Consider the following 27683-nt stretch of genomic DNA (forward strand, 5'->3'; position numbering starts at 1 on the left):
AGGGAGTTATATACAAGTCACGGAAGTCCAGGCCCATCTAATCCTGAAATTTCAATTCACTCACAACAACCAAGGGCAAAAGCCGTTGAATTCAATGCTAACTGATAACATGGACCATATCCCTGAATGGCAAACAAAAACACCAATATGTCAAATTTGCGGACTGAAAACGTTTTGTATGCGTGTAGAAAATGGAAGGTGTTCTTCTGCAACAATGATAAAAGAAAGAGTTTGAATAAATTCCATGAATAAAGAAAGTCCAATGTAATAAAAACATACTTTACAAAACATACCTTGAATGCATACTAAACCATATATGGGTTATTAATTGTTTGCTGGAAATCGACTTGCTGCATACTAACCCATATATGGTTTATGTTTCTAAAAATTTATATATACGTAAAAAAATAAAAAAATGTATGTAATACCTTTTTTCAACCCCTAATAAACCTAAAAAGTTGTTAAAAAAATTTTTATTTCATTTCGTTCATAATTCATGCAGTAGAGGGTTAAGTGTTATCGGCATTCATCTCGTGTCATTGGTTTAGAAGTAAGCTTTATATCTCTTCTTCTCATGGCTTCAATTGCAATGTTATGTATGTTATGTATGTATTATGCAGCATCTCAAAAATGATTAGCTTTGAAGTGGAGAATATAATCTAGTAGATCTAGTATTATCTGTGCGAAGTAGACAAGAAATGCATTAATTTCTTTGAATTTTGTTCTTTTTTATGGTACAAATGCATGTGTGTATACCTACAAAAAATTCTAGTCTGGACTTTTTTCATAATTGTGATGTTTTTTTAATAATTCTTTAGCTCATTTGACATTTTTCAAATAAAATAATAATTCAAATAAAAAAAATAAATGAAATGACATTTAGGTCCGTCAAGCTGGGTACGCCACAACCGAAAATCCAAAATCTGAGTATGCAGGAATTTGTTGCTAATTTGTTGCTAATTTGTTACCCCAATCCCGAATTTGTTGCTCCTGCCCTTACCCCTTAAATCTGTGGCGTGCCCAGCTTGACGTCAAGCTGGGTACGCCACAAATTAAAATTCAAAATTTCAAAAATGTAAGTATGCAGGAATTTGTTGCTAATTTGTTGCTAATTTGTTACCCTAATTTCGAATTTGTTGCTCCACGTTTTGCCCTTCAAATGCACATTAACAGATTATGCAAAAAAGCTAAATCGCCCAAAAATGATCGCACAGTCAAAAAAGTGGTATCAATAGAAAGAGGTCCTTGAAACCTTTTCAAAAAGGTCCATATCAAGTTTTTATTCCAATCCCTTCATGTCCAAAATGCCTTGTGGAGCTTGAATGCATTTGTGGAACATATGTGGATGAAACGAAAAAACGCAAAAACACGTAATACTCAAAATTTCAAAAAAATAAGTATGCAGTAATTTGTTGCTAATTTGTTGCTAATTTGTTACCCCAATCCCGAATTTGTTGCTCCCCCCCTTACCCCTTAAATCTGTGGCGTACCCAGCTTGACGTCAAGCTGGGTACGCCACAACGCAAATTTGAAAATCTAAGTATGCAGGAATTTGTTGCTAATTTGTTGCTAATTTGTTACCCCAATCTTGAATTTGTTGCTCCACGATTTGACCTTCAAATCGACTGCAACAGATGCAATTTTGTGGAGACTTTTTATCTATACAATTTTTCAAAAAACTAAAAACGCCAAATTTTTGACAGAATTTGTTGCTCTGCAAAAAGCTATTTTTAAATTTTCTATCATTAATTAATCCCATCTTACAGGAGGAAAAATAATTTTTCGATGACGTCATCCAACAACGCAAAAAATCGTAATACTCAAAATTTCAAAAAAATAAGTATGCAGTAATTTGTTGCTAATTTGTTGCTAATTTGTTACCCCAATCCCGAATTTGTTGCTCCCCCCCTTACCCCTTAAATCTGTGGCGTACCCAGCTTGACGTCAAGCTGGGTACGCCACAACGCAAATTTGAAAATCTGAGTATGCAGGAATTTGTTGCTAATTTGTTGCTAATTTGTTACCCCAATCTTGAATTTGTTGCTCCACGATTTGACCTTCAAATCGACTGCAACAGATGCAATTTTGTGGAGACTTTTTATCTATACGCTTTTTCAAAAAACTAAAAATGCCAAATTATAGACAGAATTTGTTGCTCTGCAAAAAGTTATTTTTAAATTTTCTATCACCACCCAATCCCATCTTACAGGAGATAAACTAATTTTTCGATGACGTCATCCATCAAGCTGGGTACGATAAAACACAAATTTTAAAATCTAAGTACGCAGGAATCTTAAGCTATTTTGTTGCTAATTTGTTACCCTAATCTCGAATTTGTTGCTCCACGATTTGACCTTTAAATTGGCTGAAACAGATGCATGATTTTGAAACTTTATGATACAAAGTTAACAATGCATAGATTTAATACTCTTTGCAGATTAATGCTCAAATCTTTAATTTGATGTAAAAACTACCTTAAAATACTGTTAAAAACTTCCAAAAACAGAACATAACGCACTTAAACCAACTAGCTGCAGGTAATTCAATGCTCTTTAAAGGCTACGTCATTTCCAATATTTGGATATACATACATACCTATCATTACCCTTTCATATTTAAAAACCTTTAAAGGCTGGACCTACCTTCAACCTACTTTACTCCCTTCAATAAAACGCAAAGTAAAATTCAACACTCCAACTTGATTTTTATGGATGCTCCTCAATTCTTAGTTTAATAAGTGTTAGGTACTGCTACCCATTCAATTCCTATATTGCCAACAGCTTTTTTGTTCTATTTTTCCCAGAAGTTAGGTTCCTCAATTTCAATATATAGAAATAAATTGAATTTAACGTATTTTTGCATCTTCCTATTTTAAACATATTTACTATATAGGTAACTTCTTCAATATCCTAGAAAAACCCTTAGACATCTTTTGAAAATACCCCCAATTTTTTTCCATCTTTAAATTTATCTCTATAGCCCTAGTTTTGGAGAGATGCATTTCATTTACTACCACACTAACGACCTAAGACCTCAACTCAATTTATGTACCTACTATTCATCCAATCAGATTATTGCGATTTGCGACTTATTTTTATATTATAAAAACAAACCAAATACCTACATAAAAATGTGTACCTACATTATACTAAATACAAAAAAATCACACATTGATTTTCTATTTTCATAGAAATAATCGAGTGTGTATGCGTTGACTTTAAATTTGACTCCGCCCACAACGGTCTGCTTTGATGAAAATAATACATATACTATTACAATTAGTTAGTATCTATATCTACGCACTACGCCTTGAAATGTTTTTTCTTTAGTCGGCCTCAGACCTCTAGTAAGGTAAGTACCATGTACGTTCTTTAGAGGCAAAAATGTTATGAAATAGGAACCTACATTTATAATGTTATAAACACACATAGGTAGGTAGTTTCGTAGGGTTTTCAGTTGAACTGAATTTAAAATTTTTAATTCTGGAAATATGTATGTGCAAGTTTTTTTTTATGTTTTGGGTCTGCTATTGATGTGATGAACAACGCTGCATATTTTTAGGGAAAAACTTTAAATTCTAATAAACTGAAGACCCGCTTATTGTAGGTATTCTAAATAAAATTAAAACTCTTAGGAAGGTTATAACGGTATTTAAGTGAAGGTTGAAACGTCTATTTTTTTAACTTAAAGTTTTTGCTTTATATTATGTAAAGAAATGAAGAAATATTTTTGTTCATATGTTAAAATGTGCAGAAGCAATTATTATTGATTTTTTCTGACTTCGGATTCGAGATCAGCACACAAAAAACCATTAAAAAAATATACTTTGATTTCTATAAAAAAAAAAAACTTTTTGACTGGCGAAATCGAACGGGCAGAAATAATCGAATGCCTTGTTCGAGTTCACTAGTCAAACAGTTTTTTTTTATAGAAATCAAAGTATATTTGTTTAATGTTTTTTGTGCGCTGAGCTCGAATCCGAAGTCAAAAAAAAAATCTATCACTTCACATTTTTGACATATTACCATGCCAAAACATCACAAAAATAGTGTTTTGGACGTTCAAAATACAATATCTCAAAAACTTTTCACGTAAGAGCTATTCTAATGCTAGATTCAAAATAAGAAGTTTAAAGGCCATTAGAAAAGTATAATTTGGTTTCTATGGAAAATTTTTTCTCGCCAATATTACTGTCATTTACGGAAAAATCAATCTTAAAAATAGTTTTTTTTGTTTTTTTTTTTTCAACTTTCTCAATATTTTCTAAAACAAAAGTGTAGGTTTTCTTAATCTTAAAAAATAGTTTTTAATCTAAATACATAATTGCATTCCAAGCTTTTCAAAAATGAAAATTTTTTTTCGTAACTTTTTTGATTGAAAAATAGGCTATTTTTTCAAATTAAATTCGTTAAAAATCCAAATATTAACTTTTTTCTCAAAAAACATATTAAATAGATATTCGATAGATTTCATGAAAAAGTGGACACGAATTTTGAACAAATTATGCAGTCTTTTTACTTTTTTTATTAGCAAATTACTATTTACAAACGGCAACTCTTTATGCAAGTTGCAAGAAAAGATTGTTTGTTGTATTCCCTTATGGATAGACATAAAATTCAGGGAGTTTAATAATCTTAAAGCATTTTTATAGCATAAGCTTGCCAACAACAGAAGAATTTCACATGAAAATGACGGGAAAACAAGCAAACTGAAAATATGATGAGTCTAATAGTGACGATGACAATATCCCCTCGTGAGTGCTAAAATAAGTTAACATTTAAGCAAGCTTCGTTACACACTATTAGATTAAAAAAAAACTTGAGTGAAAATGCATCTTTTCTTTACTTTTGGAACCACAAATCGCAGATAACATGAGTTACCAAAATAATGTTACGTGAGTTACCTAAATATTTTAAAATTTTTCCTCAAAATATTGAAAAAATCTTTGGTTTTGTCACTCATATTAAAAGCTTGTAATTTTGTATGTATGGAATCTTCTTTGAAAACAAATTAAGATTCTTAATTTCAGATAAAAACTTCATACTGTCGGACTCTTAAAATTCGTGTCCGATTTTTGTAACGTGAGTTACCATCAAACTTTTATTTTTCCCAAGCAAATGTTAAAAATACAGACAATTTTTTTTAGTTAATTATGAAAGTAATAGTTATGCTCCATTCATGGATAGTAATTTCTTATCAATTTACATTAAAATTGAAAAAAAAAAAAATTATTAATGTGTTGGAAATTTTTGTGAATTGAACGTGAGTTACCATGGAATTGCCCAAAAGATAAAAATAAAAAATCCTATTTTTGCATTTTTTTCAATATTTATTTATATTATATTATACAGGGTGTCCCAAAAGTAATGGATCAAACGAAATATGCTGAAAGGCCTACTTAAGGGCTCTCAGAATTTGGTAACATGTTCATCCCAAATCCTTACGGTTTTCGATTTAATGCAATTCTTGTGAAATTTCGAAAAATCCCTACTTGGCAACAGTATTGTGCTTCCTACGCCCATAATTGATTTTTGTTTTTAACAATTCTTTCACTAAAACATTGCCAAATATTTTTTTTTTCAATTTTAATGTAAATTGATAAGAAATTACTATCCATGAATGGAGCATAACTATTTCTTTCATAATTAACTAAAGAAAATTGTCTGTATTTTTAACATTTGCTTGGGAAAAATAAAAGTTTGATGGTAACTCACGTTACAAAAATCGGACACGAATTTTAAGAGTCCGACAGTATGAAGTTTTTATCTGAAATTAATTACAAAATTATATGAGTGACAAAACCAAAGATTTTTTCAATATTTTGAGGAAAAATTTTAAAATATTTAGGTAACTCACGTAACATTATTTTGGTAACTCATGTTACCTGCGATTTGTGGTTCCAAAAGTAAAGAAAAGATGCATTTTCACTCAAGTTTTTTTTTAATCTAATAGTGTGTAACGAAGCTTGCTTAAATGTTAACTTATTTTAGCACTCACGAGGGGATATTGTCATCGTCACTATTAGACTCATCATATTTTCAGTTTGCTTGTTTTCCCGTCATTTTCATGTGAAATTCTTCTGTTGTTGGCAAGCTTATGCTATAAAAATGCTTTAAGATTATTAAACTCCCTGAATTTTATGTCTATCCATAAGGGAATACAACAAACAATCTTTTCTTGCAACTTGCATAAAGAGTTGCCGTTTGTAAATAGTAATTTGCTAATAAAAAAAGTAAAAAGACTGCATAATTTGTTCAAAATTCGTGTCCACTTTTTCATGAAATCTATCGAATATCTATTTAATATGTTTTTTGAGAAAAAAGTTAATATTTGGATTTTTAACGAATTTAATTTGAAAAAATAGCCTATTTTTCAATCAAAAAAGTTACGAAAAAAAATTTTCATTTTTGAAAAGCTTGGAATGCAATTATGTATTTAGATTAAAAACTATTTTTTAAGATTAAGAAAACCTACACTTTTGTTTTAGAAAATATTGAGAAAGTTGAAAAAAAAAAAACAAAAAAAACTATTTTTAAGATTGATTTTTCCGTAAATGACAGTAATATTGGCGAGAAAAAATTTTCCATAGAAACCAAATTATACTTTTCTAATGGCCTTTAAACTTCTTATTTTGAATCTAGCATTAGAATAGCTCTTACGTGAAAAGTTTTTGAGATATTGTATTTTGAACGTCCAAAACACTATTTTTGTGATGTTTTGGCATGGTAATATGTCAAAAATGTGAAGTGATAGATTTTTTTTTTGACTTCGGATTCGAGCTCAGCGCACAAAAAACATTAAACAAATATACTTTGATTTCTATAAAAAAAAACTGTTTGACTAGTGAACTCGAACAAGGCATTCGATTATTTCTGCCCGTTCGATTTCGCCAGTCAAAAAGTTTTTTTTTTATAGAAATCAAAGTATATTTTTTTAATGGTTTTTTGTGTGCTGATCTCGAATCCGAAGTCAGAAAAAATCAATAATAATTGCTTCTGCACATTTTAACATATGAACAAAAATATTTCTTCATTTCTTTACATAATATAAAGCAAAAACTTTAAGTTAAAAAAATAGACGTTTCAACCTTCACTTAAATACCGTTATAACCTTCCTAAGAGTTTTAATTTTATTTAGAATACCTACAATAAGCGGGTCTTCAGTTTATTAGAATTTAAAGTTTTTCCCTAAAAATATGCAGCGTTGTTCATCACATCAATAGCAGACCCAAAACATAAAAAAAAACTTGCACATACATATTTCCAGAATTAAAAATTTTAAATTCAGTTCAACTGAAAACCCTACGAAACTACCTACCTATGTGTGTTTATAACATTATAAATGTAGGTTCCTATTTCATAACATTTTTGCCTCTAAAGAACGTACATGGTACTTACCTTACTAGAGGTCTGAGGCCGACTAAAGAAAAAACATTTCAAGGCGTAGTGCGTAGATATAGATACTAACTAATTGTAATAGTATATGTATTATTTTCATCAAAGCAGACCGTTGTGGGCGGAGTCAAATTTAAAGTCAACGCATACACACTCGATTATTTCTATGAAAATAGAAAATCAATGTGTGATTTTTTTGTATTTAGTATAATGTAGGTACACATTTTTATGTAGGTATTTGGTTTGTTTTTATAATATAAAAATAAGTCGCAAATCGCAATAATCTGATTGGATGAATAGTAGGTACATAAATTGAGTTGAGGTCTTAGGTCGTTAGTGTGGTAGTAAATGAAATGCATCTCTCCAAAACTAGGGCTATAGAGATAAATTTAAAGATGGAAAAAAATTGGGGGTATTTTCAAAAGATGTCTAAGGGTTTTTCTAGGATATTGAAGAAGTTACCTATATAGTAAATATGTTTAAAATAGGAAGATGCAAAAATACGTTAAATTCAATTTATTTTTATATATTGAAATTGAGGAACCTAACTTCTGGGAAAAATAGAACAAAAAAGCTGTTGGCAATATAGGAATTGAATGGGTAGCAGTACCTAACACTTATTAAACTAAGAATTGAGGAGCATCCATAAAAATCAAGTTGGAGTGTTGAATTTTACTTTGCGTTTTATTGAAGGGAGTAAAGTAGGTTGAAGGTAGGTCCAGCCTTTAAAGGTTTTTAAATATGAAAGGGTAATGATAGGTATGTATGTATATCCAAATATTGGAAATGACGTAGCCTTTAAAGAGCATTGAATTACCTGCAGCTAGTTGGTTTAAGTGCGTTATGTTCTGTTTTTGGAAGTTTTTAACAGTATTTTAAGGTAGTTTTTACATCAAATTAAAGATTTGAGCATTAATCTGCAAAGAGTATTAAATCTATGCATTGTTAACTTTGTATCATAAAGTTTCAAAATCATGCATCTGTTTCAGCCAATTTAAAGGTCAAATCGTGGAGCAACAAATTCGAGATTAGGGTAACAAATTAGCAACAAAATAGCTTAAGATTCCTGCGTACTTAGATTTTAAAATTTGTGTTTTATCGTACCCAGCTTGATGGATGACGTCATCGAAAAATTAGTTTATCTCCTGTAAGATGGGATTGGGTGGTGATAGAAAATTTAAAAATAACTTTTTGCAGAGCAACAAATTCTGTCTATAATTTGGCATTTTTAGTTTTTTGAAAAAGCGTATAGATAAAAAGTCTCCACAAAATTGCATCTGTTGCAGTCGATTTGAAGGTCAAATCGTGGAGCAACAAATTCAAGATTGGGGTAACAAATTAGCAACAAATTAGCAACAAATTCCTGCATACTCAGATTTTCAAATTTGCGTTGTGGCGTACCCAGCTTGACGTCAAGCTGGGTACGCCACAGATTTAAGGGGTAAGGGGGGGAGCAACAAATTCGGGATTGGGGTAACAAATTAGCAACAAATTAGCAACAAATTACTGCATACTTATTTTTTTGAAATTTTGAGTATTACGTGTTTTTGCGTTTTTTCGTTTCATCCACATATGTTCCACAAATGCATTCAAGCTCCACAAGGCATTTTGGACATGAAGGGATTGGAATAAAAACTTGATATGGACCTTTTTGAAAAGGTTTCAAGGACCTCTTTCTATTGATACCACTTTTTTGACTGTGCGATTATTTTTGGGCGATTTAGCTTTTTTGCATAATCTGTTAATGTGCATTTGAAGGGCAAAACGTGGAGCAACAAATTCGAAATTAGGGTAACAAATTAGCAACAAATTAGCAACAAATTCCTGCATACTTACATTTTTGAAATTTTGAATTTTAATTTGTGGCGTACCCAGCTTGACGTCAAGCTGGGCACGCCACAGATTTAAGGGGTAAGGGCAGGAGCAACAAATTCGGGATTGGGGTAACAAATTAGCAACAAATTAGCAACAAATTCCTGCATACTCAGATTTTGGATTTTCGGTTGTGGCGTACCCAGCTTGACGGACCTATGACATTTGACACTAATGGAGAGTGAATAAATAGAAATTCTGTTTAAAACCTGCATTAGCTCTAAAAATCCCTCTTAAAAGGTCGAATTTGGCTTTTTAACTAAAAGGACTTTTAAATTTAATGCTCAATTAGTTAATGATGTCAAACTTCAAAAAAATTCTTAACAGAGACTGAATTAAACGAATTTTGTTTTTAATTTTAAAATTCCCTTTTTTAATGGCGATTTAAGTTTAATGGAGAGTCAATAAGTTGGGCCTTAATGTTACAAACAACAAAAACTTAAACAAATATTTTAGCAAAGATTTCTCTGTAACCACTTAATTGTCAATTTTAAAACTAATTCAAAAATTCTCGATATATTATATTTTAAGTATCAACGGACTCCTCTTCATTTGTTGAACACACAAACCATAACACTCGTGGGTATAACCAAATTGTTGTAGGTATTAAAAGTGTAAGAAGTAAATTTTGGTTTCCAAAGCTTAAAATTAACACTATCAAAGTAAATTATCATCAAGAGAGCTTTGTTGTCAATGACAACAAATATAAACCCTTATTAATGATAAAGTTTTAAATTAAATAGTTTTCTCTCAACGGAATCGTAAAAAAAGTAGTCTTTTCAAAGAAGGTAATCAACAAAAATCAATTCTTCTTCTAACTTTTTCTTGCACTAAATGTTGCCGTTGTCGGTTACCTGATGAAAAAAAAAAAAAAAAAAAAAAACAATCCTTATACGAGTATAATAAAGACTGAAATTTATTTAAAAGAATGAAACCCAATAAGTCTAATACTTTATCTAATTTTTCTACATAATTCTACTAAAAACGTCCTTGTTTTGAATACAATTTTTGTGTTTCTTATTTTTTATTTATTTTGCATTTTTGACTCCAACATTCCCTTCAATGCATCAGCTCCAGATTGATTAATTTCCTTAAAAAAAAAAATAAAGAAAGAATATTATTGTATTTATGAAAACATTTATACCTCATATCCATAGGGTTCCAATTCTTCTTTGCATTTTTTAAACCAAGCTCTAATTTTTGGATATGGACCCAAATCAATTCCAAATGCTTCCATTTGAGAAATTGTCACTGTCAGCGATAAGTCAGCAATGGTAAAGTGATCCGATGCTGTAAATTCTCTCTTTTTGAACATTGCCTCAAACCATCTCAAGGCTTCTAATAATTTGGCTTTTTTCGTTTCATCCAAAGGAGCACCCATGAACATTGTTCCAAACTTGACAGAATAGATATACAAAATTAAATTCACAATTTTTTTTTTCAAAAGTAAAAGTTGCATAAATCAAAATTTAAAGCTGATTTCTTGGGATCATTGCGGTCTACCTTTTCCATTATTTGTAGTAATAAATTCTTTAACCTTTTAGCTCATTTCATCATTTTAATCTTTTCATGAAAACAAAAACCAAAAAAAGGAATCTTTTCCTTTTATTCAATTTTTAAAAATTTAAACATCAAAACATCCATTTTATAAATTCTGGCAGCTCATTCAACCACAAATCCTATTACACTTTGTTGAATGAATAACACACACACACACACATAAACTTATACCTTGTTTCTCAATATATCGTAAATGATTGAAAATCATTTTGGCAACTTGTTCCACTCGCTTGAAATCTATATATATACATAAAACGTAGATTTGATCCTGAAGGGATTTGCATAAATTATATTTCCATATTAAGAACATTGGAGAACAGGAAACCTTTTTCGATTTATTGATTTTTTTTTTTTTTTGAATCACTTATCATTTCAACGAACATTGAACAGGAGCAGTAGCAGGAGCAAAGTAGCAAGTTTGATGGGTAAGTGGCTTTTTATATATGAAGGGGAAAACAAAGTAAGATAAGCTTTGTCGTTTTTAACTTTACAGAGAGAGGAGCCAGGTACTTTACTTTGTAGGGAACGTATTGTACTTGTACCTACTCGGGACAAGGATTATGAAATGTATTTCAAGAGAACAGACAAGAATGAGTAGAGTGCATACCAATCTTTATAAAATATTTATGTAGGATGACAATCAATGAATAAAAATGCTAAAGCAATTTTTGAGTAAATGGGAAATCTACAGACACAAAACAAAATCAGGATTTATATTGATGAAAGTAATGATTAAAGTTAAGAAATCAAAATTGTTTTTGGATTGATTGATTTTTTTTTTTAGTCAATTGTTAGCATGAGATGAATTTGAACACTAAACGTTGTTTTTCACTCGATTGAATTTGAATAAAATAATGTCGCTGTTTTTTTTTTTTTTTGGTGTAAGAAATTTTCTTGTTTTATTATTCTGAATTTGTAAGTTTTTATTTCATACAACATCTGCTTTCATGTTCAGATAGAGTATAAGAGATAGTTCTTTACACCTGTTCAACATTGATAGTAGTTGCTTCAATAAAACCTAAATAGACGAAACCATATACACGAGTAATTCTCAACACGTCTTACTGTAGATAAGCAAATAAGATTTTCGTCTAAAAGTATGTATTAAACCTTCAAATATCGGGCGAATACGTATATATTTTGTATTTTTTTCTAGTCAAATCGAACGATATTTTCATTTTTATATTTTGGGTCTCATTTGAAAAAAAAAAAAAAAATATTACGCATACGCCACAGTGTCCACCTAAATTCAAGCGAATGATGAATAAAACTATGCCGCTTTTCATATATGTATTTTGGAATGGTTAAAAAAAAACTTATCTTACAGGTATTCCTATCCTGTGAATACTAAAAAGTAAAAAACGGAAAGCTGTTGAATATTGAATATTCGAGAGCAGGTAAAAATATTTTAGCTACTCTATAAATAGAAACTTATTTCAGTTTTCTCACACTGCAAAATTATTCTAAAAAATGCTAAAATGTATAAAATTAATAGGTACTTATCTTAAAATTTAAATTTTAATGTCTTAAAAGATTCTCAATTGAAGATAAAAATTTCGAAATTCAATAAAAATGTCTTGAAAAAACGTTAATATAATTATAATTATCAAAATTTCTTATAGAAATCTTTAAAAAATTAAAATAACAATTTTAAAAATCGTAAAAGCATTAAAATATGTATTTGATTTATTAAGACATTTATTAATATTAAAAAACAATAAAACGATGTAGATCAAAGATTTTTTGATAAGTGGTGTACTTTGAAAGAAATAGATAAAACGTAAAAGCGAAGGTTACAAGAACAACTAATAGATTCAAAAATCGAAATAAATTTTCTAGAGAAAAAAAAATTTAACATAGGTATGTACTTAAAAGTTACAAATTTTAGATACAAATTTTTATTTAGGACCTAAACTTTCGATCTAGAATTTATCTCCCTCGAAAACATCACTTTAGGAAATAAAATAAAAATATTTAAATAATAACAATAAATAAGATAACAATGCGTAAATAAGTTTTTAGTGTATAAAAAAAATGTCTGAAATTGTACCTCAAATTTTACAACAATATAAACAAAAAATTTAATATAATTAGCCCAGAAAATTATAGAAAATTTTTAACAAAGTCTACGTAAAAATATTGTAAATTACATAAATTTCGAAAAGTGAAATTCTGAGGAATTATGAATTATTATGAAATTATGATTTTTATAGCATTTGCTATGAGCCATTTGTGTTGAAGGGGCTAGTTTATCAAAATTTAACTAATACTGAAAAAAGGTAGGCTACACTTTATTAAATAAGACGCCTTATTTTGGTCGATGTTTACCGACACTATATAAAACTCCCTTAGAATATTAAAATTCACAGTATATTCATGCTGTGCGTTTTATATAGTGTCGGTAAACATCGACCAAAATAAGGCGCCTTAGTAAGGGTACGACAGATCTAACTGATGAGCCCACTGTCGTACCTGGGCGAAACGCTTTATAAATTTTTGGAGTTGAGGTCACATGAACTTATAAATTGAATTATATTCAATCGCTCCACTTAAAATAAAAATAATTTTAATAATTTATATTATTTTAGTTATTTTTTCTTCGTTACTTTATTAAATAGTTCCATAAGGGAATAATTTTGTGAAAACATAATAGGGTCAGATCTAAAGGAAAAGTATATTTGTTTCATTAATTGCTTCGATCTATTCGATGAATAAAATTGATCTTTACCTATTTCAAAATACAATGTTTAATGTTTCATATACTATATTGTTAAGCGCAGGGACATAAGTCTCCGGGACACAAGTCCAGAATTTTTTGGGAATTATGTCCCACCCTACTGAGACAGAAGTCCTGAATTTTTTTGTCGAAAATGGGACATAAGTCCCGAATAAAGTAAAAACTATTTTATATACATATTTTTACTATAAATGTTCTATAGGTACTAAGTAATCTATAAGATTATTTTTTGGGGCCATGAAATACCGCCCAAGTGAAATAAGGAAGTCTTTCGAAAATTGGCATAATTTGAATTTTCAAAAGAGAAACAAAGCCCTTTTTCAACATTTGGCTTTATTTCTTTTTCACGTCAATTTATTTTCAGAAAAAAAAAATGTACCTCGTTTCGGTTTATTAACCCTCTGTCGGCACACGGGTGCGAATTTGGCACGCCAAAAATGAAAAAATTACAATTTTTCAAAAAAGTGGGTGCAAAAAAGTCTCTTTATAATGGTGCAAATACATTTTTTTTAATTGTAAAAACAATATTCGAATTCCTCGGAAAATTCTACATCAATTTCATATACGTTTTCTATATGAAATATGAGACATAAAAAAGTTCTAGCGACATAAAAAAGTACAAGCCAAATTCGCACCCGTATACCTATCACGTCACAAAAAAGAGGTGTCCCTACAGAGGGTTAAAGCGAAATACCTAATACCAATATGATTTCTTTATCATTCCAACTTTTCAAAGAATAAGTTTTATTTTAAATTTGTCTTACTTCAGTTTGCCAAGGAAAAAAAAATAAAACTCAAACGGCAAAGAGAATATTTTGGCAGTTTAATGTTTGTTCCAAAGATATGCTTGTGTTTGTGTTATAACTCGATAAACTCGAAGCGGAAAAAATTCTCAGATTCGAATCTCTTTAATTCGTGCGAATTTTTTTCCGCTTCGCGTTTGGGTTGTGCAAATTAAAGAGATTCGAATCTGAGAATTTTTTTTCCGCTTCACCGTGGTAAGAACTCATATCGGTTATCATTTCAATTATCACTTTATTCATTTGTTTATACTTTGTCACGATGAAATTTCGACTAACCAATAAATTTGCCAACTTTGCTTTTGTTTTCCAACAGCTTGTAACCGTACCTTACATTGGAGTTGGTACTACGAAAAAAAAATCGTGAGAAACAATATCGGTTCTATTATTTTGTCAGCTGTAGTCTCTAATAGTCTCTATAGATGTATTTATGCAAAAAAAAAATAAAAAAAAATACGTGGGACATAAGTCCCGAAAAAAAATTATTAGATTAGATGATTTCTGGATTAGAGATTTCTGGTAAATACTTAAATTCTACAATACTGCAAATACTTACAAAATAATCACCCATCCGTGCATATAATGTTCCCAAATCAAATTGCAAACGTTGATCAACTAACGCCCTCACTCGTATATCCTTCGGGTATAATTTATCATCCTTCGCATAAGCTGATACCAAATACGCAAGTATAGCTCGACTAAAATACAAAAAAAAAATATTTTCATTATAAAAACCTATTATTTTCTCAATAATTTCTCAAATCGCTCTTACCTCTCCCACAAAACCAATCCATCGTCATCAACTGTTGGCAAACAATGTTGCGGATTCAATTCCACAAAATCAGGCTTCAACTGCTCTCCCTCAAGGATATTAACAACTTTCATATCAAATTCCATATCCAGCATCTTGGCCAACATCATAATTGCTCGACATGGTGGTGATGGTGGTAGATAATACAAAATCGGTGGCATCTTTCCACCCCTAATAAGGCAATAAACGAATTCCTTAACAATTTCACGTGTCTCGTTGACCATATATATTAAAAAGGAGAGTTCTTCTCAAGGATCTGGCGGTGGTGTGGATGAACTTATTAGCTCACCAACAGGAAACACTATGATTCGATTCGATTTTGCCAAACATTCGTTTCGAAATAAATACAAAAAGTCTCAATTGCTTCGAACATACAATTTTCCTAGTAATCAACTGCCAGTACAAAATAAACAACAAAAATTAGGAGAGACCTTGAACTCCCAATCGACTTCCTCCCTCCTCTCACTCAGTTAATAGAGTGGAAGGAAATAAATCAATCAATTCGAAGGAAAATTGGTATAAGAGGAAAAAACGTATTTTTTGTTCGTTCTTCAAGGAAACTTTCTCGACAGGTTATCATCAAAATTTTAACAACCATTAAGTTGATGACTGACTATACCCATTAGGGCCATGTGGGTGGCCAATAAGTTCACACACACACACACACAAATCCCACTTTGAATATTAAAGCTCGTCAACTGCGTCCGCACTTTTCCATTCACTGGACTAACTTGACAGGACGAACTAACTTACTCACTTGGCCCGGACGATTAATTTGTGCTGCACAACAGCTATTGTATCTATGCAGTTACCCAGTTTGAATGGGATGCACCCTCTTTGTGGATAGTTCGTCTATATTGATTGATGGCCCCCAAAGCGAAGACGACCGACCGTTTCAAGTTCTCTCTAACACAACCGCACTCGATTCGAATCTCGGCCAAATGCAGGAAGAAGCGTTGATAAATAATTTTTGTCGTGTTCGTCCTTTGTTTTGCCTGAAATTGTTGTTGGTAATCGTTGGTATTGCATGGATGGCATTGAACAATATGCTAGAAGTGTATACAGTGTACTTGGGGGCTTTAAATAGGCTCAGTAAACCGTGTCGTGTCGTATTGACGACGGTATGGTCGCTAGGATACTTGGGGCAATAAATAGGGGCACAACAATATGGCAGCGCAACTGGAATACTAGAACACTCTACTTGCTGTTATTGCACAATGGGAAAGGGTAGTTACACTTCCACTCTTGAGGTGTGTGTGAAAGTGTTTGTCACCTCGAAGGGATTTTGACAGAAGTCGGGGGGTATTTCTGCGACTTCATAACCTTTGAACTTCTTTATGACGCAAATTAATATAATTTTTTTTTTCTGTTTCGTACAAATAAAGAAAAATGAAAAACTTTCGCTGGGCAGTACCTTTGGACAAGCCGTTAGTTTGGGGCCCCCTATATCCATATGCAAATACTAACAATTTTTTTTTTTTTTTTTTTTTTGTGGATTTCAAGAAAAAGGGAGAACAAAATTGAGCGTGTGAAGAAAACATACTGGCAAACTGTAAGTGTGTAACTTCAAGTGCGAATTCTTTCAACGTCAAAGGGATTACGTTAATAGAGATACAAAAAAGGGAACTACGTTTAGCTCTTTACTTGACTTATATTTTGTCTTTTGAATACACGAATAGGAAAACACAATATAAAGACTAGGTTGTGCATCATTAAAATGTGATTAAGAAAGTTAAGGGTGATGAATTATAAATAAAATGAATACGTCGTGCAATTAGTTTTTCTTTTATTTATGTGAAAAGTTCGTTTGTGAATATACTTTTTTTAAGGACAGTTAAGTGACATACTGACATTGAGAGAGTCACTAAGAGAACATCAAATTATTTAACGAACTTTGTATAATTTGTAGGGTTATCGCTGCTGACGTGTTGCTAGTGCGTTTAAAAATATAGTTATCAGATAGGAAATGAGGAAAAGAGAGAGAGAGACAGAGATAAGTGATTGATAGCTAAAGATAAAGCAAAAGAAAGCAGATAATTAAGAGGAAGAGAGAAAGGGGGAGTAATAGCGGGAAGGGGAGAGAGAAAGAGTGAGAACAGGAGCGGAAGAAAGTTAGGGAGAAAGATAGAAAGAGAGGAAGTAACAGGGGGATGCGAGATATAAGAAAGAGATAATATAAGAGGGAAGGAGAGGAAGAGATAGGGAAAGAGATATTGGAGGATAAAAGAGGGTATGAAAGAGTAAGAGAGAGAGAGAGACAGCGAGGAAGTGATTTGAAAGAGAGAGATCTTGCAAAACTATCATTTGGCTTAAAATTGAACCCAAAAAGTCTCTGTAAAATTTTTAATTTAGAACCCTAGTTTACAACAGAACGCAATAAAACTTATGATCATGAACTTTGCAGACAATTTGTCTGCTTAGGTTTGGACAGCCACCAAAGTTGGAAAACTAGTCTGATTTTGAAAAATTAAACGGCATTCGCTTCGTTAAATAAAAATCTAGGGGCGATATTTTTTAGTATTTTTTTATTTGTCTTAACAAAAAAGTTATGGCCAAAAAACGCAAAACCCACAAAAAAAAATTAATTTAAAAATTTTTGGACTTTCGTCACCACTGTAATAATGGACACATTTTTATAAAATAAACGCCATTCGCTTTGTTAAATAAAAATCTAGGGGCGATATTTTTTAGTTTTTTTTTTATTTGTCTTAGCAAAAAAGTTATGGCAAAAAAAAAACGCACAAAACACCAAAAAATTAATTTAAAAATTTTTGGACTTTCGTCACCACTGTAATAATGGACACATTTTTATAAAATAAACGCCATTCGCTTCGTTAAATAAAAATCTAGCGGCGATATTTTTAGTTTTTTTTTTATTTGTCTTAACAAAAAAGTTATGGCCAAAAAACGCACAAAACACTAAAAAATTAATTTAAAAATTTTTGGACTTTCGTCACCACTGTATTAATGGACACATTTTTATAAAATAAACGCCATTCGCTTCGTTAAATAAAAATCTAGCGGCGATATTTTTAGTTTTTTTTTTATTTGTCTTAACAAAAAAGTTATGGCCAAAAAACGCACAAAACACTAAAAAATTAATTTAAAAATTTTTGGACTTTCGTCACCACTGTATTAATGGACACATTTTTATAAAATAAACGCCATTCGCTTCGTTAAATAAAAATCTAGGGGCGATATTTTTTAGTTTTTTTTTATTTGTCTTAACAAAAAAGTTATGGCCGAAAAACGCAAAACCCACCAAAAAATTAATTTAAAATTGTTTGGACTTTCGTCACCACTGTAATAATGGAGACATTTTTATAAAATAAACGCCATTCGCTTCGTTTTTTTTTTAATTAGCGAAGTTCATTATCCCAAAATTCTGAATCCTGAAAATCCAGAGCTCAGGAAATCTACAATCCCAAAAACCCAGAATTCTGAAAACCCAAAATCCACAAAAACCCCAAAATCCTGAAATTAAAACCGATTGACCTTCTAAAATTGTATGTTCACTGGAACTATAATTGAACAAAAATTTAACGAATCCCGAAAATTGAAAAACCCAAAATTTCGAAAATTTATAATCCAGAAAACCCAAAATTCTGAAAAATCCCGAAAACCCAGGATTCTGAAAACCCAAAATCTGAAAAACCCAAATCCAGAAAGTCAAAAATTAAAACAAATTAATTCTTTAAAATTGTCTGTTCACTGAAATTTTAATAAAAAAAAAGTCGGGTTCTGGTTAAAATCCCAAAAACCGAAAACCTGAATCCAAAATCTCGAAAATCTAGAATCCAGAAAACCCAATATCTCGATAACCAACTATCCCGAAAAAAAAAAAACAAAATCCGCGGTGGCTTTCGTGATTTTAGATTTACTGGATTTTGGGTTTTATGGATGTTGGATCTTTACTTTTCGAGTAATCGGTTTGGGAGATTTTTACCCCAACCCAGTTCTATCTGTCGGCCAAATCATGTTCTTATTCTTTATAAAAATATTTGAAAGGGCGCACAGAACTATGATTATAAGCATCATCTGATTGTAAAAGTTTTTTGTTTTACACATTTTACTGGAAATAAAAGTAAGTATTCAGAAGTATTGTTAATAAGTTGGCATTTAATTGGATTCTTGATGAGTCAGTAAATGATTGATAGCATCATACAAGCGATATTAAAAAAAAGCGTGTCCCACAAATATTGGCGAAGTGAAGGTGGTCACTTTTTTAATGAAACAGAATGTCTTATGAAAATTTAAAAGTATGTCATCAGACATTCTTTTCTTTGACAATATTTTACAGAAAAGTTGGTGAATAAATATTATGTACTTTCTCAATAACGTTTTTTACGCATTTAAATAGTTTGGCCTTAAGTCTATCAGTTTTGGCTAATTAAGATGAAGAGGCGAATTTTACGTAAGTATCTCCGCAGACTTCATATTTTCTGACAAAAGATCGACCTGGATTAAGGAAAAAGTTTGATAGGAGACATTAAAAAATTAAAATAACCCCCTGACCAAAGACTGGAAAAAAAATGTGCTTTAATAATTCCATATAATACAATATAACATGAGCATTCGTACTCTCATAAGTACCTATTAAATGAGCATAAAGATAAACATTGTATTGTTTATCGATACCAAATTACATGCAACCACTTATTGAAAAACACTAATTAGTGAAAAACCAATTCAAAGCTAATTGCAAAATACAAAACTAATAAAATTATTTCCCTGGGAATAATTACATTTATTGTATATACGCATAGACAGAAACTCGCAAACCTAAATGAGTTCAAATCCGAAATTTTAATCTAAAATTAAACACTTTATAAAACTAGCAAATTTGTGTTTCTGTCTAGGATATCTACTATTTAATGGCATGTTCCATCATTAGTTTAGCCGTTTTTTTTTTTTTTTAAGTTTTAAATACCTACAAAACGTCCTTCCAAAAACATTTATTACTTTGGAAGAACATAATATAGGTACCAAAGGACACGTACCTTCCATAAAATCTCATTAGAAAACGCGGAACGTTTTCAAAAACAAAACCAAACAAAACAACAAAAAAAATACACATACATACTCATGAAAAACAGGAAATACCAAAACGTGGTAGATACCTTTTTTACCTCTGAATGCCTGCTATCCCTTTATAGGTATTCCAGTTTTACTTTTCAAAACAGGTACATAAAGGTAAGTTATGGATTCATATATTTAAAAAAGAACAAAGATTTAAATCAAGCTGAAAGAAAAGTATTAAAATAGGTAAATTGTGACAAAAACTTTCGAAGCCTAAGTTACAATTTTGTGAAAACTTTCCCAAGGTTTATAAGTTTGTATCCGATTGTAAGTTGTAAATCTTTAATTTGAAAATTTTTGGGATATGGAGAATCTGCTCTTACAACGCATTGAAAATGACAAGATAGAACAAATTTTACCATAATGAAGACTTGGCGTCAGAATCCCGAAAACCGAAATCCCAAAAACCTAAAAACAAAGAAAAAGGTACTCCAGAAAATTTTAAATTCTGAAAGCCTTTAATCCTGAAAATCCAAAATCCAGAAAACCAATAATCCCCAATGAGATCGCGAAGTCTGGAAAAATTATATACATACCTAAGTTGAAAAATTTCCGGATTTTGGGTTTTCAGGATTGTGGGCTTACGAGATTTTGGATTTTTGGGTTTTCTGGATTCGGAGTTTCGGGATTGTGTCTGTCTCCCCCAGGCTGGATTTTGAGGTCAAGTGTATATTTTGAAGAATTTTCGAGGAATTTCGAACATTCTTTCGGTCTTGTACAGAATATTTCCCATCTTTACAGCCTCAATACCTAAGCTTATTGATACCGCATGCTGTTCGAGGTTATCAGTCTCCTAGCTGGTCTAGAAAATCTCACTAGCTTCGTACACGCAACACGCATAGCTGATCTAATCCCAGTGAAATTTATGGTCAAGCTTTAAAAATTTCGAGTGTTTACAGACAGTTTCATCAAATAATCCCTTCCCAAATCTTGTCCATTAACACAAAACCACTTCCATGGATCAAAACAGGGTTTTATGGTTTTTCTAATAGTTCCTATGGCTTTAACTGAACGAAATTGATATGGGACCATATTGCAGCCACCAGCTTTCCAATACAAAAAGGATTATCAAAATTGGTTCACTCAGTCCAAAGTTATGAGGTTACAAATATAAAAAAAAAAAAAAAATTACAGGCGAATTGAATACCTCCTCCTTTTTGGAAGTCGGTAAAAAATAAAACAAAATGAATATATAGGGATTTACGTGCGATTTCTGCAATATGACTGTTTATAAGTTTTTACTTGAGTCCATCTTTTTTTTTAAACCGTTTTAGGCAGAGATTTTTTCTTTTGTGGCACTACACGAATGTGAATAATTATAACCATTCCCTGCTTTAGTCTTCCTAAAAATGCACAAATACATCCGACACATCCTTAAACCATTAATTTCAAAACAAGTGCACCCCAGTAGTTACCTCTATGGAAACGAAAAATTAAGGGCAATCGATACTAGGTACTTCTTTTACTTTAACTCGGTTCGGTTGCATTCCATAGTAGACGGTACCATATCCAACTTGCTACACTATTTGTCTATAGAATACATAGTAGCTGTAGGTACGTGCAATATGTTTACTATGCATAATATCTCTCTGCACATTATCTGTGTTGCAAATACGTAAACTAAACACAATTTGCCCTTTATGCCTATGCTATACAAATAGATACCCTCCGAATATCTCTATCATGTCCATTAGAGTGACCGCAACTCCCATAGAAAAAATTTTTTGTCGATTTTTTTTCGGGGGAACCCCATAAAATGTTCCGCCTTTGCAGATTTTTAGATAGCCAAAATTTCAGCTCGATTGGATAACTCTAAATGGTGCCGACACTCGCTCAAAGTATCAAAAATCTCTGTTTTTTCACTGTTTTTCGAAGAAAATTAGCTCTAGCTCCCAAACAGATCGGGTTATTTTCACTTTTTATATATTTAATTAAAGGTAGTGTTGCTACACATAATTCAGATGCTAAATTTGTTTAGTTTTACTAAAAAAGAAAAGTATTGTCATCAATTTAAATTTTCAGTACTTACCACAAAAAGAGCTGAAGTGCAAACTCGATTTAAAATTAAACTTTTTTTTAACTGTTTTATTCTGCGGATTGGGATAGAATGGATGTTTCTCTATCTCTTGGCCCTCGGGTAGCAAAAGTATGAGGTATAGTCGTGGGGTGAAAGAGCTATTAACAATGAAACTTTCTTTGTTATTGGATCGATGTAAGGCATCTGATAGAAATGCTTCTCGCATAATTATAGCTACAATAGAAGCACTAGGGCAAAATCCAATTGACTTTGTAGTTTCAAAATCAAACTTACATTCAACAAGAAAAAACTTTTGCTTGGTTTAATGCCCCAAGAGCTTATCTGGCTCCTAAACAAGATCTTGATCTTTTGCGTAATTGCATTGAATACCGCAAGATAGACAAAGATATTTCAGAGAAGGCTCTTGCTAAATTCTCAAACCATTTATGGTATTTGAGTTCAGAGCAGGCAGGTCTGGCGTTCTTTGACCTAACTTTACCAGATGGCGAACAAAATTAGAAACGGCCAACATAATTTTGAAAACCAGTGAAACGGAAACCAACAGAAAAGTAAATCCAAAGCTACAGACACATGAAGATGAACAATTTGTCACAGCAGGGTTAAAAAATATTGTGAACAAAGAAACATTGAACTTTTTCAGCCGATTGAAAACAGACACAAGTTTTCTCAAAGAACCTCCAAATCTTTGGCCCGAAAACCCGCATTTTAAAGAAGGCTTTTAAAAAGTGCAATCACTTAAAGTCGTAAATGACATGACAGAAAGAGGAGTCAAATTAATAACGGATTTTAATAACCTTTTAACTGAAGATGAGGAACAAAAACAATATGTACTTCAAGTAGTCAGTGAGTGCCGAAAATTGTATCCTGATGCTTCCAAAACTACTTTGTAAATCTGTTGATTAAATTTTTTTAGTATTTACTTCATTAATTATGTATAAGAAATGTAACACGATGTTATTTTTTTTGTTTTTTAGGCCGTGTGTGAATTGCGTAAAATAGTTCACATAGTGTTAAATATTTGACACTGTTGAGGTGAATAAAAAATTTTCAGCTGTTAAAAATTTATTGGGACCTGGTTAAATTTGAGTTAAATTTTTTTGCAGATGGTTTTGTTTTTTTTTTTTTATTAAAAAGGAGTTTCATAGCAGAAAAGAGGCAGAGAAAAATATTAAACAATAAGCCATACAGCTGAAATTTTTTTGTTCACCTCAATAGTGTCAAAAATTTTACACAGTGTTAACTATTTAACGCAATTCACAAACAGCCTTAGAATTCTGTTAAATGTTTCGTTTTTTTAAATAAAACAGTTTAAAAAAAAAGTTTCATTTTAAATCGAGTTTGCACTTCAGCTCTTTTTGAGGTAAGTACTGAAAATTTAAATTGATGACAAAATTTTTCTTTTTTAGTAAAACTAAACAAATTTAGCATCTGAATTATGTGTAGCAACACTACCTTTAATTAAATATATAAAAAGTGAAAATAACCCGATCTGTTTGGGAGCTAGAGCTAATTTTCTTCGAAAAACAGTGAAAAAACAGAGATTTTTGATACTTTGAGCGAGTGTCGGCACCATTTAGAGTTATCCAATCGAGCTGAAATTTTGGCTATCTAAAAATCTGCAAAGGCGGAACATTTTATGGGGTTCCCCCGACCAAATTTCGAAAATCGATTTCTTGCGGTCACTCTAATGTCCATTAAGAGTGTATAATTATTTAGTTTTTGTCCAAGAAACGGCCTTCAGGGAAAGATATTGAATAGCAATTAGTAGGAAATACATAGAAATCTAAGATAGACATAAAAGCAAATTGCAGACAAATAATAATGATACCCAACCTTAACCTATGTACCTACCTGTACCACACAATTATAAAGGTAGGTAAAGGAAAAGGGAAAAGTTATTCTTTTGTTTTTGAAAAATGCACATTCAGTGTGTCATCAATATGGAACTTATACCTGTCAGCAGTCTTGACTATAAACTCATCATCAGTGCATCTCTCGGTTACCCTAGAAACCTGTACTTTTCTTTACTTCCAATAAAAATAATGTGCCTTATCCAATTTGGTAGTTTTTCTGACAAAATATAATCTCTAAAGGAGACACAAGAAATTCCTGGAATATAATTTTTCAGGACCCTTATTTTGGGAATTTAATGTCGGACAATGGTTAAGTGGTATTAGTGTGTACGTGGCGGGGAAAAAAGATCACATCGAAGGGGAAAGTGACCTTTATTTATATAAATAAATAGAACAGGCTCATTTTCAAGACATTCCCAAAAAGGACTTTGTTTCGAAAAGGTCAAATAGTGTTGCTTTAAAATAGAATATGAACTGTATATTGTCATTATTTCGTGTAATTTTGCTGATAGTTTTATCGGGAAGTGTTTTCGGTGTACCAATTTCGGATGAAGTAGATCAAGTGCCTCCATTGGCATCTCCGCCAATTGTTGTGGTTAATAAAGACGATGGATCGTCTGATTTGAAACCTCCTCCGCCACCATCAGAAAGTGATAATCAATATTCTGGAAGTTCATCTGTAAGTTTGTAACTTTTACCCCATTTTTTTCATCGATCTTATTTATATCGTCTCATCTCAAAGGTATCTTCTGAAGTGACTTCTTACGATCCAAATATCTATTCGGGACTTTTGCCAGCTGGTGGAGTACCAGGTTATCCAGATCCATTCCCTGGATATCATCATCATCCTTATCCTGGTTATCCACCACATCCTCCACCAGGTTATCCATCGCCTTATGTTGTTCAAACTGGTTACGAAGGTTATCTACTACCATCCGCGCCACAAGTTCAATCAATTCAATCGGTTTCAGCTGTGCCTCTATCAGATTCGCTGAGTTTCCTTCAAGGTATTATGCCAGCCAGCATGGTCACATGGATTGTACGATCGATGGCAATTGTAATGGGTACTGTCACTATGGTCATTATGGGTGGTGCTTTGACAACTGCGCTATGTTCATTAACTCCACTTTGTTCGATATCATTTAAATCGTTGAAATTTTTAAATTGGAATGAAACTGCTAGAAATGTTGGTATGATTGTTGGCAATGAAATGACACCGGAACGTGTTAGGAGAGCAGCAAATTTTGTGCATACAGCTATTAGGAAGTATAGTGAGTTGCAGAAAGCATTTGCTGGTGATGAAAATTAATTTAAAATTTTATTTATAAGATAATGTATATTTAATAAAAAAAAAAAAAACAACTTATAATTAAAATATTTGCATAAGAATATACTCATTAAAAATAGATATCTGCTGTGTACCTAAAAATAAATTTATATTTTAATTACTTTTCTGTAAAAAAAATCGATGGTTAAATTTTTTTTAAATGCGAAGAAGTAAGATAAAACTGATTTGTGTTGTGTTTTGTGGACCGATCAAGGCGTTGTTGGTTGTTTGATGGAAGTGATTAAAAATTTTAAATACATAATTTGCATTTAAGAACATTTGAGATTTTTAAGCTCATAATATTAAGATAATAGCTGTTTTCGAGAAAACTTATCAATATCTCGAAACCGTTAAGCTATGATTACACGTCCAACGAAATCGGTCAACGCGTTGACTCTCTGACGTCAAGAAAAAATCCATATTCTCTCTGTCATCTCACCGTCAACGTTCACAGTGTCAACGCATAAAACATTGACTATCACACGATTGACACTATTGCGTCAATGTTGTCCTAAATTACGCGCAGGTGTGTCAACGTGACGTTTACTTAGCAGTGTCAACGCTTTGACTCGCAAAACTGTTGATCACACTGTTTGACACAAAGCAAAAATTTAAATTTTCCAAAAATATTTTGTAAAAAAAAGCGGAGAAAATGAGATTTGAAAAAAGCTCTCATAGAAAAATTAAACGGAAATATGTTTGACATTGTTGCATTGAAATGTAAATATTTCGAGATATACGCAATGCACTTTTAAGATAAAAGTCTTAAATGAATTCTAATAAGATTGTTGAACGAATACAAATTTAAAATTACTAAATTTGTGTCGAAAAATTAGAAAAAAAAAATAAAAAAGTTTCCACATTTGATTTTTAAAAAATCCAAAAAAAATCAACATGGCCACCTTCAAACGCTTATACCATAGGAACGCCGCGCCCAATGTTGATGGTTATGGTCTTAAAATTTAGCTTGGAATATATATTATATAAATGGTTTTTGGTTTTTTGTCAAAAAAATTTTTTTTGCATCCAACATGGATGCCACGGCCATACCAAAAAGTTTTTTTGTAAAAAAAAAAACAAAAAGGTGAAATGAGAACCCCTCTCTCTCCAAAACGGTACACCATTCAAATAATCGTCCTACAAAAAATTTTCCCAATCCAACTTTCATCATATTTCTATACAAAAAACAATGTCATTCTAAAACGATGACACGGTATTAAATTCTGCCGCGTGTTGACGCTGGGACAGGGTCATTGCGATGATACCCAGTCCTAAAACCCTGTCAACGCGCCCCAATGGCATTGACAGAGAGATTACACGGTCATCGAAAATAGTCAATGCGTTGACCCAAAAATGTGAGTCAACGCGAGTGTTATCGTACCCGTCAACCCAATGACAGCAGTTTTCGTTGACGATCACACGACGTGACACTCTTGGGACAGATTGTGACGTCATTTTTACGTCAGAGAGTCAACGCGTTGACCGATTTCGTTGACCGTGTAATCATAGCTTTATAAGAAAAAAAAAAAAAAACTTGAAAATTTGAAAATAATAAAAAAAAATCATCTGTACCAAATTTACAGAAAATCAGTCACACGTACATACTTACGCTAATGGTAAAATAAGCTGTATTGTGAAAGGTTTTTGTTTAACAAAATTAGGGAAAATTTAAAATTTGATTTTTTAAAGTATTTCATAAGCCTAATGTAAAAAAAAATATAAAATCTGTTTTTACAATTAAATAAAAACCGTATTTAATGATCTTTTTCGAAAATATCAAAAATACTATTTATTTCTTCAAGCAAAAGAAATAATAATGTAGCTATATAAAAATTTTTCAACATTTTTCAAAAAATAAAAAATAAAATAATGTATGCAGCACATAAAAAAGAAATTTCGATAAAATTCATCAATCGGTTGAAAATAAATATTTTGTTTTAAGTTGGAATTAGTGTGTTTTACTACACAAAAAATTTTAAATCAAAATTGTTAGAGACGTTTTTTGAAAATAAGAAGCTTTTCTTTAATTACTACAGTTAAACTATTTTTTTCAAAGCTTTAACTCAAGTAGCACAAAAGTCTAAAATACACCAAAATATTTGGTGTATTTTTTGCACTTCCGTGATATGCATTTTGAATATAAAAAATACACCATTTTCTCGTATATAATAAACTCCGGTGGTTAAAAAAATATACCGACTTTGGTGTATAA

At 31.3% G+C, this 27683-nt stretch overlaps 2 protein-coding genes across 3 annotated transcripts; one reads left to right on the forward strand and one right to left on the reverse strand.

Annotated features, from left to right (window-relative positions):
- Positions 1 to 10155: 10155 nt before the first annotated feature.
- LOC129913170 (glutathione S-transferase D7) lies at positions 10156 to 16118 on the reverse strand. Of its 2 annotated transcripts, XM_055991718.1 has the most exons (5): positions 15932 to 16118; positions 15136 to 15345; positions 14920 to 15061; positions 10411 to 10662; positions 10156 to 10356 (listed from the first exon to the last, which is right to left on the reverse strand). In XM_055991718.1, exons 2-5 carry the CDS (start codon positions 15333 to 15335, stop codon positions 10291 to 10293), a joined length of 660 nt encoding a protein of 219 aa, XP_055847693.1. In that variant the 5' UTR covers positions 15336 to 15345; positions 15932 to 16118; the 3' UTR covers positions 10156 to 10290. The 2 variants fall into 2 exon arrangements, with proteins under 2 accessions (XP_055847693.1, XP_055847692.1); XM_055991717.1 differs by lacking the exon at positions 15932 to 16118 and having other exon boundaries at positions 15136 to 15437.
- A 7987-nt stretch (positions 16119 to 24105) lies between these two features.
- On the forward strand, positions 24106 to 25453 carry LOC129913398 (uncharacterized). Its single transcript, XM_055992028.1, has 2 exons — positions 24106 to 24823; positions 24887 to 25453. Exons 1-2 carry the CDS (start codon positions 24614 to 24616, stop codon positions 25451 to 25453), a joined length of 777 nt encoding a protein of 258 aa, XP_055848003.1. The 5' UTR covers positions 24106 to 24613.
- The last annotated feature ends 2230 nt before the right edge of the window (positions 25454 to 27683 follow it).

This window comes from Episyrphus balteatus, chromosome 3 (genome assembly GCF_945859705.1).
Source record: "Episyrphus balteatus chromosome 3, idEpiBalt1.1, whole genome shotgun sequence".
NCBI lineage: Eukaryota > Metazoa > Arthropoda > Insecta > Diptera > Syrphidae > Episyrphus > Episyrphus balteatus.